Source organism: Adiantum capillus-veneris, chromosome 3, assembly GCF_014529385.1.
Source record: "Adiantum capillus-veneris isolate H3 chromosome 3, ASM1452938v2, whole genome shotgun sequence".
Lineage (NCBI taxonomy): Eukaryota > Viridiplantae > Streptophyta > Polypodiopsida > Polypodiales > Pteridaceae > Adiantum > Adiantum capillus-veneris.
The window spans coordinates 2,284,443-2,302,832 of NC_140933.1; the positions used below are offsets into that span (position 1 = coordinate 2,284,443).

The 18,390-nt window shown below is 43.1% G+C and overlaps 1 protein-coding gene across 1 annotated transcript in view; it reads left to right on the forward strand.

The window, feature by feature from the left end:
* The window catches only part of LOC147460422 (taxadien-5-alpha-ol O-acetyltransferase-like), a 93,178-nt gene extending 78,692 nt beyond the window's left edge, over positions 1–14,486 (forward strand). Inside the window, exon 2 of the mRNA XM_086507537.1 lies at positions 14,258–14,486. Within this exon, the coding sequence (XP_086363663.1) occupies positions 14,258–14,260 (3 nt within the window). The 3' untranslated portion in view covers positions 14,261–14,486. The remainder of the gene's footprint in view (positions 1–14,257) is intronic.
* The last annotated feature ends 3,904 nt before the right edge of the window (positions 14,487–18,390 follow it).

Consider the following 18,390-nt stretch of genomic DNA (forward strand, 5'->3'; position numbering starts at 1 on the left):
TTAAGTACATAAGTGGAACACATGATTGTCTCAAGCCAAAACGAATGCGGCAAAGCTTGCCTTTTGACCATACATCGTGCCATTTCCGTAAGTGACTTTTTTTTTCTCTCAGCAACACCACTTTGCTAAGGTGTATAAGTCATTGTACATTTGTATATTATCCCATGACTAGCTAGAAATGTATTAAATTCATGAGACATATACTCCCCCCCTCGATTGGAACGGAGGGTGCCCATAGTACATTTCGAGACATTTTCAACCATAGCCAGAAATTTTTTGAAGCACATAAATACTTCTAACTTCGTTTTAAGCAGATATATCCATGCATGCCTGGAGTAATCATCAATAAAAGTCACGAAGTAAAGGTAATTGCCAAAGGATGGAGTTTTCATGGATCCACAAGCATCACTATGCACAAGCTGCAACCTGTATGTGGCCCCTAACTGAACCATCCTTTGGAAACTTAGAATGCTGCATCTTACCCAAAATACAACCTTCACAGACATGTGTTAACCCTCACGGCTCACGGGACACCCCATCACATACGACGGACGTGTATTATGTATTTGGTAGAGTCAGGTACCGGTCTTGTCGGACCAATAGGAAAAGGGTAAGAGTCATCGCCGATGAGAGGCGCACTCTAACTGGTACATTCAAGGGATTAGTTGGCTAAGCATGGGCGCCCAAGTGTGAATGGGGTGAGCTCATATAAAAGCCAACTAAACCTAAAATTCACTCATTCTCTCATTTGTGCAATAGAAGAGTGCTCTTGCTCCATCTCCATCTCCATCTTCTCCTTCTTCACCTCCTCGTGTGTGTGTGCATGTGAGAGAGAGAGAGAGAGAGAGAGAGAGAGGGAGGGAGAGTGTGTGTGCGATCGAGCATTACGAAGGCACGACGGCGGCGAAGTGATTGAGCGCGGCACGACTGCAGCTTCTTCTTCATCGCGGCGAGGAATCCTCCACGGCAGGAGCATAGAGTGGTGAGTGACACACCATTGCCCTCTTTTGAGCTTGCTAGATTAGTCTTGTTGTGTGCTTGGAGCCATTTGTGGCTCGCACACGGTGTATCGGCAAGTCCATTGCTTCGACAGTGCGGCAAGGAGCGCACATTTTTGGCGCCGTTGCCGGGGAAGGGGGGCATGTTAACCCTCACGGCTCACGGACACCCCATCACCTACGACGGACGTGTATTATGTATTTGGTAGAGTCAAGTACCGGGCTTGTCGGACCAATAGGAAAAGGGTAAGAGTGATCGCCGATGGGAGGCGCACTCTAACTGGGACATTCAAGGGATTAGTTGGCTAAGCATGGGCGCCCAAGTGTGAATGGGGTGAGCTCATATAAAAGCCAACTAAACCTAAAATTCACTCATTCTCTCATTTGTGCAATAGAAGAGTGCTCTTGCTCCATCTCCATCTCCATCTTCTTCTTCTTCACCTCCTTGTGTGTGTGTGTATGTGTGAGAGAGAGACAGGGAGAGTGTGTGTGCGATCGAGCATTACGAAGGCACGACGGCGACGAAGCGGTTGAGCGCGGCACGACTGCAGCTTCTTCTTCATCGCGGCGAGGAATCCTCCACGGCAGGAGCATAGAGCGGTGAGTGACACACCATTGCCCTCTTTTGAGCTTGCTAGATTAGTCTTGTTGTGTGCTTGGAGCCATTTGTGGCTCACACACGGTGTATCGGCAAGTCCCTTGCTTCGACAGTGCGGCAAGGAGCGCACATTTTTGGCGCCGTTGCCGGGGAATCCCCCTGCACTAAGCCCAAGAGGCACTTTGTGCTTCTCCTATGAGTTGTTTGTAGTAGGAAAGAAGAGGAAGAGGAAGAGGAATGAGTTGTTTTTCTGCAAGTTGTTAATTTCTGTGTTGTCTGCAAGTTCTGTGATTTCTACACAATGTTGTGTTTTCTGTTTGCACACAGGCTTTGCACAATTAGTAGTCGTTAGCCTGTTTGCAGTGAATGAATAAGTAGGAAGGCAGTTAGCAATTTTTGCTTGCACACAGTCTGTACACAGTTTTCTGTCAAGGTTTGCCTGCACACAGTCTTTGCACAGTAAGGTAGTGAGAGAGGAAGTAGGTGGACAGTTAGCTCACTGTCAGTAAGCAGTTAACTGATTAATTAGTGGTTAGCAGCACTGTTAGTAAGTAGATAAGGTAGTGAGCTGTCTATGAGCTGTGAGCTGTTGACTGGGAGGTTAGGTAGGTGACAGTGTGTGTGGCCAAGAAAGGGTCACCAAAACCGCGCGCGATCGTCGCCACCCAAAAAAAATAAAAATATAAAAAATAAAAATAAAAAACCGAAAATATTTAAGCGTGAGTGACACTAAAATTTTGATCGGGATCAGGGTATACTAGACTCACTCTTATATATATACCCTACTCCCTCAAGAGGGAATGAGAGCATGTGGGGCAAGTCCTCCACTCTCCTCCCTTCTCTTCCCACTTGCACCCTTAGACTTTCTAATTTGGGCCTAGTTCCCTACTAGAAATTGACGGTTTTAGGGATTCCGAGGGCATAAAGTGACCAAACGGAGGGCTGTAAAGCACGGCACGTCCCTCTGACCGAGACGATCGTTTTGAGCTATCATACGTTCTATTCTATAGCTGGGTCAGAAAAAAAGGACCAAAAAATCAAAAAATTAGAAAAGACTTGGGTTGCAAAACACCCAAAATTACTAGGTGAGCAGCCTTCACGGGCCCTCACTGACACTTCTAGGGGATCCAAGTCATATGAACCTATGCTCCGGACGAGTGTTAGAGCACGAGCATATTGGTAGTGCCTCCATTTATGCGGGCACCCATTATTCCTCCACCCTCGATTCTGGACCTTCGGCCGGGACTCAAGGTAGCGCGACCCAAGATCCTCATATCGCGTCTAGTGATTCTTCCTCTGACTACGAAGTCATGGAGGGGTATCCTACACCAAACCCTGATAGTTCAAGTCAAGACATGCATGCCATGGGCCCACGGCCCGGGTCCAGCGTGTTTAGCCGCTTAAAAGAGACCCTTAGTAGAGCTACTCGCTCCGAACATGCGGTTAATGAAATAAATGAAGGGAGTGGGGAAGTAAATTCGTCATTCATGCCTAAAATGGACCCTATGCTTCTTGAGAGTGTGCATGTGAATGTTCCATCCATTGCACCTCCTGATCCTTTAGGACTATCTCCCTCTGATGTTTTACTACCGGATGGTAGGAGTCTTGCCGAAGTGCAAGAGATTGAACGCTATATGCAAGCAACAAGGGAGAGGGAAATTGAGAACCTACGAGGGCTAGAACAAAGTCGAGCCCTGAAAGCAAAGGCTCCTATGACAACAATCATGCCAGCCGAGCAACCGAGTGCTCCCAAGGTCGTAGTCACGGAGGGGCAAGCTATGGGGAGCAATAATGCTTCCACTTCAAGGGAAACCTCCAGCACGCCGGGCCTAGATGGGATATTCCTAAACAAAAATTGGGAGTATGACCTACAAGCAGAAGCTTTAACTGATCGGTACACAGGACACACCTATCATGTGGGTTGGTTAGATGTTCTACAATCCACATTGGGTGCTACTAGCATAGATGAGCAACAACAGAAATTCTGTGATGTCCTCCATAGGATTGTTGAGTTAGAAAGACAGAACACAGGGAACAACATGGCTTCAACATGCCTAATGAGATTCTTGGATACGAGAAAGGCCAACCAACCAACCCTGTCACAAATGGAGACTCCCTCAGTGAGCCCCATTGATCCTCCATATGTTGTTTCGCCAGGAGCCTCAGTACAATCTGAGCCCACAAGTGGTAGCTTTACCTTTCCAGATCTAGCTCATCTTTCTCTTAATGACACTACGGCTACCATGCATATCCCAATGGTGAGCATGACAAGAAGTACACCATGGAGTTCATTTGTTAACACTGCGCCGATGCCTAGTAGCACAGTGCCCCCAACTATACCTACATGTATGTATCAATCATGTGCACCTGTCGTACCTCACCCTCATGTAGCTCCTACACCTGAGATTATTCCAAGAGCTTACAATCCACAATGGCATTATCCAAGCTCTTATACAAGTGGAGCCATGCCATTTAATAATAACATGCCATATCAGACACCCCATATGCCTAGGGCCACGCCTGTAAACTTTGGACCACCGTCTGGTACACCACCATACAAAATTTGGGACCCAAGAGCCGCGCGTATGCCAAGGCCAAGGCCAACTCCCATCTCACATGTGGTTCCAAGAGCACATACACCCATTAAACCTGCTCAAATAGGAGATTCGGCAGCATTTGCTCAAACTATCGGTCGCTCTATTGCGGAAAACATGCGTAGTGCACCTGATAGAGAGCCTAGGAGCAAGGCAGTTCAAGTAGCTAAGCTCACACAGAAATTCAATGGAGACGGAGATGCTAGAAAGCATATGGAAGTCTTTGAACATGTGTGCAATTCCTTGGAAGAGCACAATGAGCTACATAAGTGTAAGGCTTTGAGTTTGACCCTAAGCGGAAAGGCTGGAGATTGGTATAGAACCTTAAGAGTAGAAGAAAAAACGATCTACTCTACTCTTAGGAGACTGTTCTTAAAAGAATACATACGAGAGGGAGTACTTTGGGGTGTAGCCTCTCAGCTCCAGAAAGCCCAACAAGAAGAAGGTGAATCCGTGAGAGACTTCATTAGTCGCCTAAAGAATTTGAATTCTCGATGCAATCCAAATGAGCGATTCAACAACAACCAATTGCTCGATAGATTCATTAGGGGACTATGACATGAAAGTATCTATAATGGCCTAGTCATTAGAGGTATCACTACTTGGGAAGCAGTCACCATGAATGCAATCCAATTGGAGGATAATTTAATGATTGCAGGAGAAAAAGTGTCTGCCGAGCCGAAGTCAAGTAGCTCGCAAGCATCAGGGCATGAGCCAATGAAGATAAAGCCAATCGTGAAAGAGCAAACGATATCTGAGATGACTTTGGCAGATCTCACCAAGGTCATCCAAGAAAGCCTTAGGGGTAATCGTGCTCCACAAAACACTCACATGTATCCAAGAAGGGAGCAACAATGGTGCCAATTTGCTTGGGCCCACATACTACGAGTGAATGCCCTACTTTCAGAGTAAAGTTTAACGGGACTTGTAACGCGTGTGGTAGGTATGGCCATCAAGCAAAGGATTGCCTAATGCTTAAACGCATCATGGAAAATAGACCGCCTATAGCTTGGGCAGACTCACCTCGAGTTCCTGCATTGATGCCTACCCCACCCATGGAGCAACAGTTGCCATTACAGCACATGGTCCCTAGAACCCAAAATGTGGTCCAAACCACACCGTTGCCACCTCCAGTGCTAGGACCGCAACCCCCTCATCCAAGAGTTACACCTATGAACCAAATAGGTTGCGAGTCATCTAGTACTTATGTAGATTGCGAAGAGGACATAGACTCTAGTATCACCTATGGAGTCGACATGCTTGAGGAGTGTCCCATGTACTATATGGAAGACCATTGGGGACAAATCAAACCGGTATATCAAGCTACTGCGCTAGCAGCAAGAGGCCAAAACATTAATAGTTTTTCCAGGAGACCACCTCTTCAGTGCTACGAATGTGGTGGACCACATCGAGTAGCTGAGTGCCCCATTAGAATACAAAAGAATGCCGCACTAATGCAAACAAGTCAAGGGAGTGCATTGGCAATGCCAATACTCATTTGTAATCGTTGTGGCATAGATCATTTGATCGCACAGTGTCCTAACAATCCAAACGCACCGAAAATCACACCATTGAACATAATAGAGATTGTTGATGGGACACCACCAACTATAAACATAGCACCAGTGAATGCACTAACACGGTCGATGCTCCAAAAGCAAAATTACATCCTCGAAGAGAGAGATGGTGCATCCATTGGCTGAGCGAGAAAGAAGAAAACACGAAGAAAGAAATCCCTTAATGCTTCTAGCTCAAAACCTAGTTCAAAGACTAACATAGGGACAGGAGAGGATCCCGTGTATATGAATGACCCTGAGGATGACTCAGATTCGATAGAGACCACGGAGACCAAAACTATTACTACAAAGGAAAAAGCCAGTGAGGAGGATCACGAGAGGGAATTACGACGAACACCAAAAGAGTATTCAAAGTTAAACTACCCAGTTGCGAACCCCCAAGATAAGCCACGAGAGACGAAAAATGAGGATTGCAAGAGAAAGATTGGAACCTATCCAAACCCAACAGTGGAAATTGAATGAGTCCAACAATTGAGGGGTTTGGTGGAAGAAACTCACCGAACATTAGAACCTAAACCCAAACATATCCAGATGTCGGACACAGTGTTTCCCACACAAGTTCAACCTCACAAGAACTACAGGCCGTTAGCTATACCCAGTATCATTCGGGAAGAGAGTGAGGGTAGGACATCTGAAAGTGGACACACACCTTTCCTACTAGAGAGAATGTTTGGTGAGGGAATGCTCGACCCCCTTGAGGAAGTGGAGATTCCATCTTCACCATTCTCTTGTCAGGGTCCTACGTCCCACAAGATGCCATTAAATGTTGCCAAATTGATGGATTTCATGTCTTCAGAAGTTAGAACCACCATCATGTCCAAACTATATAAAGACCCCGAGCTAGTCTCAGCTCTTCGAGCCTTCCTCAATGGAGAATTACAGGCCGGATTACCACAGTTTGCACATATGAACAAACCTGACTCGGTAATGAATGATGAGGAACATTTAGCACCACCATCTGACCTAGCGGGATATGAATCTGTAATTGAAGTACCCGTTAACAAGTTGGGGCAATACTTTGAAGGTGATGAATCTAATGCTACTCTGCCAATCACTACTAAAGGATTAACTGTAAAGGCAGTCCTTGACGGTGGTGCGGGAGTCAGCATGGTGACAAAGAGTTGTTGGGAGTCTATGGGGCGACCTCACCTTGAAGCCACAAGCGTAGTGGTAAAAATGGCTAATGGATCTATTGTTATGCCTATTGGAATGCTTAAGGATCTCAGGATCAAGGTCTTGGGACACAAGGTAAGGCATACTTTCATTGTTATGGATTTTTCCAAGCATCCTATGTCATTTGAGATGATCTTAGGGCGTCCATTCATGAGGGAAGCAAAAATGGTGCATGATTGGTCCAAAAACCACGTCTACTTACAGTTCCAAGACTCTGTCATTCGTGTTGATCTTTTAAGTGGTCGAACGCATCCTCTAGGAAATAAATTCATCATTGATAATCGATCAGACACAACAATTCACTCAGCTCCATTACAGTATTGTTACACGTGTAACGAAGACACGGATATTGGGGAGAACTCTCCTTATATGGATATCCTACCCGGAATGGCTGAGTCAGACAATGTCGATTGGGTACACCTAGCGGCAACTATAGATACATGGGGAGCTAGAGAAACAACCTGGGCAACACCATATGGGGAAGAGATACCGCACATTGCAACAGTAAACATGTTAGGTGTAGCGCATGTAACATCCGATGATAAGAAAGAGGCACACCTACCTGAGAGTGAAACCGATGATTCCTCAAAGGCTTCAGGCCAATACACATCAGAAATGGAATCTCAGGGAGAAATGGATTCAGGACCTGAGGAAACATCGAGTGATCCAAGTATAGAAACTGAACACTCAAGGTCTAGTACGACCATCTATGGTAATTTATATGAGAGTGAAGAAGATACAAGCGAAGACCTATCAAGCGAGTCGAGTTCAAACATTTACCAAAATCAAAACCTTCACAAGAAACAAAGGTCATATAAGAGACGACGATATCGAGCAAATGTGAGAGCTAGGATAAACAAGGAAAGATCTACTGCAGAATGGCTTAGCTATCTAGGGGCATGTGATGCTCATTGAAAGCTAGTAGACAATTGGGGTGAACATCTCCAGAGTGTCATGTGGTGCAGCCCGCGACCCATTGACCTCGCTCAATTGGAGGTTACAGAGCCAAAATTGAGTCGAACTATAAGAAGACGTCAAAACCGAGAGTTAGCACAACAACAAAAGGAGGCAGAACTAAAAGAAAGGTCTCCGTCAGGACAAGAGCCTGCTGACTTACATACGGCTCCTGAACATTTTAAATCTTATACCACGGGGGAGCGAAAGGTTGTGTATGCCAAAGCCCAACGAATACCTGCCAATGGAAGCAGTGGAGTCTATGATGGTCCAGCGGTAGTTAAAGAGATAGAATTAGCAGAACCAGGTGAGGAGTCTAAACCAGTCTTTATTGCTCAAGACCTTACCGAAACTGACGAGGCTGTACTTAAGGAGCTCCTCAAGGAATACAAGGATATCTTTGCTTGGACATATCATCACATGAAGGGCGTTCCACCTTCTGTGGTGCAACATACAATTCCCATGATCAACACTGTTAAACCCGTCCAGCAATGACCCTATCCAATGAATCCCAAGTACGCCAAAATTGTACAAGAGGAGATTGAAAAACTTATCCAATGTGGATTCATATACCCTATTGAGCACTCAGAATGGGTTTCTCCAATAGTCATTGTGCCAAAAAAGAATGGGAAACTAAGAGTGTGCGTGGACCTCAAGAAAGTTAATGCAGCCACTAGGAGAGATCATTATCCCTTGCCATATTCAGAACATGTGCTTGAAAGAGTTGCGGGCAAGGAAGCTTATAGCTTTTTAGATGGGTACTCTGGTGACAATCAAATCGCAATTGCATTAGAGGACCAACCTAAAACTGCTTTTATCACAGAGTTTGGAGTGTTTGCATTTCGTGTTATGGCTTTTGGCTTAACGAATGCCCCTGCTACATTCCAACGATTAATAAACACTGCGTTTAAAGAATTTCTAAGGGAGTTTTGTGAAGCTTTCCTAGACGACCTTTGTGTTTATTCTTCTTCGGAGAAGCATTTGTTATATCTACGAAAAATATTTGAAAGGTGCAGATTTTATCGCATCTCATTGAACCCTTTCAAATGCCAATTTTGGGTTAAGCATGGAGTCATTCTAGGGCATATAGTGTCCTAGAACGGGATATCCACAGATGAGAGTAAGATTAAAGCCATTGCCGATTTGCCACCACCTACGAACTATAAAGAAGTTCAAAGATTTATGGGCCATGTTGGTTATTATCGAAGATTTATTTTAAACTTTGCCGAGATAGCGCGTCCATTGTACAAGCTTCTCATCGAGTTTCACTGGACGGAAGAATGTCATCAATCTTATGAGTTATTAAAGAAGGCCCTAACAAGTGCTCCAATCCTGCGAACACCTGATTGGAATGTACCTTTTCATGTGCATATTGATGCATCAAATTTTGCTATTGGGTGTGTTCTAACTCAACCAGGAGAACATAAATTGGACTACCCTATTAGCTTTGCAAGTCGCCGATTAAATGATGCCGAGATGAACTACACTACTACAAAGCGCGAAGGTCTAGCTATGATTTATGCAGTAAAGAAATTTCTCTATTACCTTCTTGCTACCAAGTTTGTGTTTTATGTTGATCATCAAGCATTGCTATATTTGGTAAACAAGCCGTGTTCCACAGGTCAAATTACACGATGGTTGTTAATTCTTCTTGAGTTTGACTTCACCGTTGTTGTGAGGCCTGGGAGGAAACATGTCATGGCGGATCATTTATCTCGTATCCCTAATGGCGAAGCTCCTACGGGGGTTGATGATGAATTGCCTGATACTCCTTTGTTCATTGTTGAGACAATGCCTGAATGGAGTGAAAAGATTGTTAACTTCTTAGTTAATGGTTTTCCACCCAAAGAACTGCGAAAAGATATAGCTCGAAAATTAATCAAGGAATGCGAACCCTATTGCTTACTAGCTGGAACTCTCTATAAGAGAGGAAAAGATGATGTTCTTAGACGCTGTGCCCGCGAGGATGAGTATTTATATATTCTACAAGAGGCACACATGGGCGTAGCTGGTGGTCACTTTTCAGGAAACTTGACTGCCCGAAAGATCTTACAGTCAGGCTATTGGTGGCCCACTCTGTTTAAGGATGCATCACTTTTTGCAAAGGGATGTGATGAATACCAACGCTTCCAGAAGCCACAAAGAAGTGATAGGATGCCTCTACATCCCATCAAGGTAACCCAACCATTTGAAAAGTGGGGCTTAGACTTTGTAGGACCGATTAGTCCGGCTGCACGTAACATGCAATCACGATATATCATTGTGGCTACCGACTAAGTAACCAAATGGGCTGAAGCAAAAGCAACACGAAAGGCGGATGCAAAAACAACAGCTAAGTTCCTCTTTGAGAACATTATCACACGTTTTGGATTCCCCTTTGAACTTGTGAGTGACAATGGAACTCATTTTATAAATGAAGTAATAAAAGAACTCACATCAAACTTCATGATATCTCACCACAAGTCTACACCCTATTATCCCCAAGCAAATGGCCAAGCTGAGAGTACCAACAAAACTCTCATCTCCATTTTCACAAAGACAGTCGAGGCTCATCGCACTGATTGGGACCTAAAGCTTACATCAGCTTTATGGGCTTATCGTACTGCGTATAAAGTTGCTATTAATTGCACACCGTTTAAGATGGTGTATGGCCAAGAAGCACTTATGCCATGGGAGTTTGTCATTCCTAGTCTTCGAGTAGCTTCTCAAGAAGGTTGGGATGGTAACCCCTTAGTGGAGCGATTATATATCCTGGAAAGGCTAGATGAAGAGAGGCAATTAGCTATGCGAAATGCTCTAGTGGAGAAGGATAGGAGAAAGAAGTGGTTTGATAGCCATTTAAAGGATAAAGACATCAAAGTTGGTGATAAAGTTCTTATGTACGGGGTACGTAATGAAAAGAAGAAATTGAAATACGCTGGTAAGGGACCATATCGAGTGTGTGAAATTACCCCACAAGGTACCATTCGTGTGGAGACTCTAGATGGAGTTGAAACCATTGGATTCCTTAATGGGAGTAAATTCAAAAGATATTATGATCCTCTAAGCCAGGAAGAGTTGCAAGCCATCCATCAAAAGAAGGCTGCCAAGGAACAAGCAGAGCTTAAAAAAATCCAAGCAAGAGTTGAGGCTCGAGAACGACAACAACGTCTTAGAATCCAACGAGAGGCTAATCTGGGAATCACGCAAGCATTTTTCGAGGACACAGATGACGACTCATTAGAATCTGAGCCACCCCTACGATACCCAATTGAGCTAAATAGCCCCTATGGGAAAGTACTATACAATGCCTTATTAGATACGGGAGCTAAACACAATTTGTTATCCTATGGAGTTTGGTGTCAATTAGGGAAACCGACCCTATCCCCGAGTACGATGCAAGTCAAGGGCATTAATAAAAAGAAAACTGCTATTCTTAGAGTCCTTCAGACCCCTATTGTCTATGACAATGGAAGCATAGTGCAGAGATTTCTAGTGATGCCCGCGGGAGCTATGGAAGGCATAGTAAACCTGGGACGCACGTGGATGTTGACAACCAAATGCACTATTGATTGGGATACTGTTAGTGTCACGACGCGACCACCAACTCTTACCCCTATCATTCAAGCAAAGTCACCTACGTTGCAAACTCTAGCAAAGTTGAAGGATAGCCAACATTCACAAGCCAAGGTGGTTAACTCGTCTTTGCCTGCTACCCATGAACCTAGCACTTCAACACTTGTAGTTGCAGCAAGCAGTAATATTGCAAGTACTCATCCACGACCTAAGAGTACATATCAATGGGTCCCCAAGGCCTTACTTCCAACTACCTCAACCCTCCCATCCATTCCAAGAAAAAATTTCCTGGGAAAACCAAGAGTGCGCCCTAGGAGAGTCAAGACCAAATCACGATGGATTCCAAAACAACTATTAGAAGCCCAAGGCTACTATGATGGAAATGAGCAAATTTGGGTACCTAAACGTAAACTGTGTCCTTCCCTATCGACAACAAACCCATATGAGTCGAACAGTGTAACGCTAAATCCAATGGCAGACCGTGGGAAGGGAAAGATCACAGAATGCTACACACCTAGTCCAGAGCTAGTTTGGGCTCCAAGGCAAAACCAATTTATTCCACCTAGCTCAGGAAGGGGGGAGTTCCATGAAGCTTCTAGCTCCTCATGTAATACATCCATAGAGGTAAAAGCTTCTACACAGCCTCCATCTATAGTAATGGACCTCCATGAAGCTACAAAAGAATCCACACCTCCCAGTGTTCAAGAATCACCTGATGAACCACTTCAAGTTCGATCCTGGGAGAGTACCTTACCACCCTTGCAACTTGACGAGGCACCTAGGGTAATAGAAAACTACTGGCAAAAATCCTCACCTATTACCAACTGGAACAATTGGTTTCAAAGGGTGACAACATCATTTCAAATGGTATGATCTACCCAAGGAAGGGGGGAGTGTTTGTGGACATCCATCATTCACTTGCTTCCCTCTCAACCTTTCTCCCTGACCTCTTAATCTCCGATCTTAGGGAATGTATATATAAAGCCTTATACTCACAAAAACAAGATAAAAAAGTAAACGAGCAAGAGCCATAACACAAATCATAAAAACAAATTATGCACAAGAACACGACCCTTGTAATATTTGCACTCTAACCATCATCTATTTGCGTGTACAGATATGGCTAGTACGCTAGAGTCATCCACTCCTGCCTTGGGTGAGAGGTACCCTCGTTACTTTTCACAAATATTTCACATGGTCTTTCCAGTGCTTGCATGTGAATGGGATTTGATAGGTACGCTAGCATGTGAGAGGAATTTTGAGGAGTTAGAATGGCTGATACGTCTCTTGACCACGTCTGATCCATACTTAGTAGAGACCGTTTCTCCCATTGCACAAGCCTACCCTTTTGACCAAGATGACTATAGGCGTCTAGTGACCTTCTTAGTAAACATGGGCACCTATGATGAAGAAGAAAATTTACACGACTACACGGATGGCACATATGGTCTCATGGATGATGACTCTGTTTATCTCGACGACGAGGGTAGGGGTTTAGCCTTAGGGTTTCCCCCCAACCTCTACAATATCCTATTCCCTTGACTCTCTAGGGGGAGTGCAAATAATTAGGTTAGGGTTCCTTATGTTTTTTGTTGTGTTCAATAAGTGTTGGTACCTTTTTCCACTAATGTGCCTCCTGGAGGTATTCCTTTTGTTTCCTAGTGTGTACAGGAGCGTGTTGCTATTGGTAGGATTTGGACCTTCATGGAATCTTTATCTCGACTCACTCTTCAAATCAAGCGCGACCATCGACACAAACAAGTGTTTCTTGTCCATTAGCATTGCCCCTTATCTTTTTTGCATCTATGATTGTCAGCTTTAATTGTGATTGGTAGCCTAATATTCACCGCATTTGCTTAGTAACAAACATTTAATTCAATGTAATTTTTTGTCATAATCACTTGTCTAAGTTTAAAAATCAAGCAGTCAGACTAAGCTAGTTTGACCAAGTTAGGTGTTAGAAATCTTCTCTTAATACCATGGGGAATGTCTTCCTAATAATCAACGGTTACTTAGGTTCTTAATCCGATTTAGGCAGCATTGTGTGAAATGTACTAGGGCTTTCTAGTGGGCTTGACCCTATTGACCTTTCGCTTAAGTATTATAAAGGGAGTTTACTAGTGTGATGAGCCTGGGGAGGTGTATCAGTGTTATATGACCCCCCAAAGTTACAAAATTAAAATGCTGAAAATGAACAAACAAAAAATCAAAGTGCCACACTGTAAAATCTTAAACTGGAAGAGAAATCTCAGCTGATTTGGTACTTCACTCATATGTATTGCCTATGGTACTATAGCCCTAGAGGTTCCCAGTGTGGGCGCTTTTCCTTGAAAAGCAAAAAACCCAAGGCATACAAAATAAGCAGACACATCAAAATTGAATCATTGTGAAAAGACTTTGGGGGGTCAAAGAAAAAGTAATCAGTCAGGTGATGATTTCATGAGAAATTCCTTTTATGGTAGCTTAAATACAAGGTCTTCTAGATATAGCCTCTAGTCAGCCCTCGAACATGAATACTTGGCTCTCGCGATTAAACAACTTAATTGACCACAAACAATTAAGAAGCTTACCCATGGTATTAATATTCGATCTCTAAAGCCTTTCGACCGTCAAATTAGCCACCCCAAACTTGTTTAATTTTTTACCTTTACATCTGTTTATGCATTTGATTACATTGCAATTTAATGTTCATTGCTGACAAATTGTTTGAAATTCTTTTACCAATCAAATTGTCTACCTAAAACTGCATATGCTTTTTAATCACTTATGAGAATGCAATTACTGTGCCAATGTTGTTTGATTTTGCAGTGATTGAAGAAGGCTAAGGACATTCATCTCAAATACTCTTCCACCTCGACGAACGAGCTTCAAATCAATAGCTTCCGAGGACGGAATCTACATCAGGAAGGGGGGCATTTTAACCCTCACGGCTCACGGACACCCCATCACCTACGACAGACGTGTATTATGTATTTGGTAGAGTCAGGTACCGGGCTTGTCGGACCAATAGGAAAAGGGTAAGAGTGATCACCGATGAGAGGCGCACTCTAACTGGGACATTCAAGGGATTAGTTGGCTAAGCATGGGCGCCCAAGTGTGAATGGGGTGAGCTCATATAAAAGCCAACTAAACCTAAAATTCACTCATTCTCTCATTTGTGCAATAGAAGAGTGCTCTTGCTCCATCTCCATCTCCATCTTCTTCTTCTTCACCTCCTCGTGTGTGTGTGTATGTGTGAGAGAGAGAGAGGGAGAGTGTGTGTGCGATCGAGCATTATGAAGGCACGACGGCGGCGAAGCGGTTGAGCGCGGCACGACTGCAGCTTCTTCTTCATCGCGGCGAGGAATCCTCCATGGGAGGAGCATAGAGCGGTGAGTGACACACCATTGCCCTCTTTTGAGCTTGCTAGATTAGTCTTGTTGTGTGCTTGGAGCCATTTGTGGCTCGCACACGGTGTATCGGCAAGTCCCTTGCTTCGACAGTGCGGCAAGGAGCGCACAACATGTTTGATAGGTGCTTCAAGAGGCGGAAAAGAAGCAACCGTATCAGATTTTGCAAATGCAACAAACTAGAAAAATTCAGATGATCAAAACGTGCATGCCAAAGTTTTGCATCTGAAATAGGCTTTGAATCCACAATTTCATTTGCAAAATTCTTTCCACATTTAGTTATACAAAGTGATCTTATACAGCCCGTGGCATAAAATTCCAGATACAATAATTTCATCATCAAAATTGAGATCATGTATTGTACATCTGTTATCCACAAATTTGACTACAAGACCAAGTCTAGCAAGTGCAGATACAGACAAAAGATTCTTCTTGATCCCAGGAACATAAATTGCATCAACAAGTGTGAAAGTACTGCCATTTGCAGCAATAAGGATAATCTTTCCAACTCCCTGAACCTGATAAGAGGCATTGTTGGTACAAGTAACTGAATTCCCATGAGGGAAAGACTCAAGAGAGGTGAACAAATCACGATGTGAGGTAATGTGCTTTGTAGCACCACTGTTAAAATACCAAAAATATGAATCTGCAACAATTGACATGCATGCATCATGGACAACAAGATTATAGGTACACTCTGCACTAAAAGCCCATTCTACATGAATATCAGCATTACAGTCTCCTTTCACTGAAGACTCAACAATAGCTACATTTGTAGTGGAACCACCCTCTTTCTTCTTAGCCTCTTTGGCCTTCAACTTAGGACACTGCTTGATCAAGTAATCATTAGCTTTACATTAATGGCCAAAATTTCTAGACTAATTGCTGCCAACAAAAGCATTAGAAACAGGTGATTTTCCACTCGCAGAAGAACCATGAGAAGTGGTTGTAAAGCTGTTACCACCTTTTCTTTGAGCATCAATAAAGGCATGTTCAATTGCACACTGTCTAGTTCTTTTTTTTTTTGGAAAGTGACATATATGCATCAAACTTGACAACTTCAGGATTTCCTTGGGTCATAAGTCTCCAAGTACTAGCAAAAGTCTAGTAAGAATCTGGCAAGGCATCAAGAACAGTCTACACAAGAGAACTGTCTGAACACTTTTCAAAGCTCACAAAAATCAAAGAAAGTGAGTAGGCGTGTATTGGAGCGGCTAGCGACTAAGTCTGGGAGGACGCAACCTGCTCTAATACCAATTGTTGGAATTAGGGTTGCAAGAAAATACACACAACTTGGAGAAGATGAAGGAAGATCAAGGCACACAATAGAGAGTGTATTACTTAGTGTGCAATGGAAAGGGCGTATATATACAATGCACGGGGGGAAAAAACTAGTGAGAGAAAAAATGTCCCGACAGTCCTAAGTGTGTTCACACACATCACTACAACATGTATATATTAGCAATTGTGACACCTTCAAACTCGACTAGAAGCATGGTATTTCAATCTTCTCCTTCATATGTCATCAAACACCTTTAATCCTCATCACTTGAGTGATGGAGGGTAGGTAGGATCAGTACAATAGGAGTGTTTCTGTTTTAGATTTTAGTGATTAGCAAAGTTCTTTTTTCCCACTGATGTGCCTCGTAGAGGTATTCTTCTGTTTCATAGTGCTTACAGGAACATGTTGATGTTTTTAGGATTTGGACCTTCATGGAATATTTCTCTTGTTCACTCTTCAAATCAAGCATGACACAAACAAGTGTTTCTTGTCCATTAGCATGGGTCCTTATCTTTTTTGCATCCATGTTTGTCTACTTTAATTGTGATTGGTAGCAAATATTCAGCGCATTTGCTTAGTATCAAACATTAAATCCATGTTTTTCTACTTTAATTGTGATTGGTAGCAAATATTCAGCGCATTTCCTTAGTATCAAACATTAAATTCAATGTAATTTTTTGTCATAATCACTTGTCTAGGTTTAAAAACAAGCAGTCCAACTAAGCTAGTTTAACCAAGCTAGGCATTAGAGATCGTCTCTTGATACCACGGGGAATGCCTTCCTGATAATCAATGGTTACTTAGGTTCTTAATCCAATTTAGGCAGCATTGTGTGCAATGTACTAGGGATTTCTAGTTGGCTTAGTCCCTATTGACCAGTAGCTTAAGTATTATAAAGGGAGTTTACTAATGTGATGAGCTTGGGGAGGGTAACAGTGTTATATGACCCCTCAAAGTTACAAAATTGAAATGTTGAAAATGAACCAACAAAAAAATCAAAGTGCCACAATGTAAAATATTAAGCTGGAAAGAAATCTCAGCTTGATTGGTACTCCACTCACATGTATCACCTATGGTACTAGAGCCCTAGAGGTTCCTAGTGTGGGCGCTTTTCCTTCAAAAGCAAAAAACCCAAGGCATACAAAATAAGCACACACATCAAAATTGAATCACTGTGAAAAGACTTTAGGGGGGTCAAAGAAAAGGAAATAAGTCAAGCGATGATTTCAGGAGCAATTCCTTTTATCGTATCTTAACTACAAGTTCCTCTAGGTATAGCCTCTAGTCAGCTCTCAGACATGAAATATTTGTCTCTCGTGATTAAACAACTTAATTGACCAGAGAAAATTGAGAAGCTTGACCATGGTATTAATAGTTGATCTTTAGTGTCTTTGACCGTTAAATTAGCGACCCCTGACTTGTTTAGTTTTTTACCTTTACAACTATTTATGCGTTGGATTATATTACAATTTAATGTTTATTACTGACGAATGGTTTAAAATTTTGTTACCAATCAATTTTTCTGCCTACAAGTTCATATGCTTTTTCATTGTATATGAGAATGCAATTATTGTGCTAATGTTGTTTGATTTTGTAGTGATTGAATAAGGCTAAGGACATTCATCTCAAATGCTATTCCACCTCGATGAATGCACTTCAACTCAATAGCTTCCGAGGACGGAATCTACATTAGGAAGGGGGCATGTTAACCCTCAAGCATATTCCTATCACCTACGATAGACGCTGTATTATTAATTTGGTAGATTCAGGTACCGGGCTTGTTGGTCCAATAGGAAAAGGGTAAGAGTGATGGCCGATGAGAGGCACACTCTAACAGGAACATTTGAGGGTTGGTTGGCTAAGTATGGGCGTCCAAGCGTAAATGGGGCAGGCTCATATAAAAGTCACCTAAACCTAAAAATCACTCATTCTTTTATTTGTGCAATTGAAGAGTGCTCTTGCTCCATCTCCATCTTCTTCTTCTTAATCTCCTTGTGTGCTTGTGTGTGTGTGTGTGTGTGTGCGTGCGCGTGCGTGCGTGAGAGAGAGAGAGAGAGAGAGAGAGAGAGAGAGAGAGAGTATGTGTGTGCAATCGAGCATTGTGATGACGTCGCAGTGGTGGCGAAGCGGTTGAGCGCGGCATGGTGGTAGCTCCTTCTTCTTTACTACAAGGAATCCTACACGAAGGCGAGCGTAGGGCAGTGAATGACACAGTCTTGCTCTCTTGAGCTTGCTAGATTAGTCTAGTTGAGTGCTTGGAGCCATTTGTG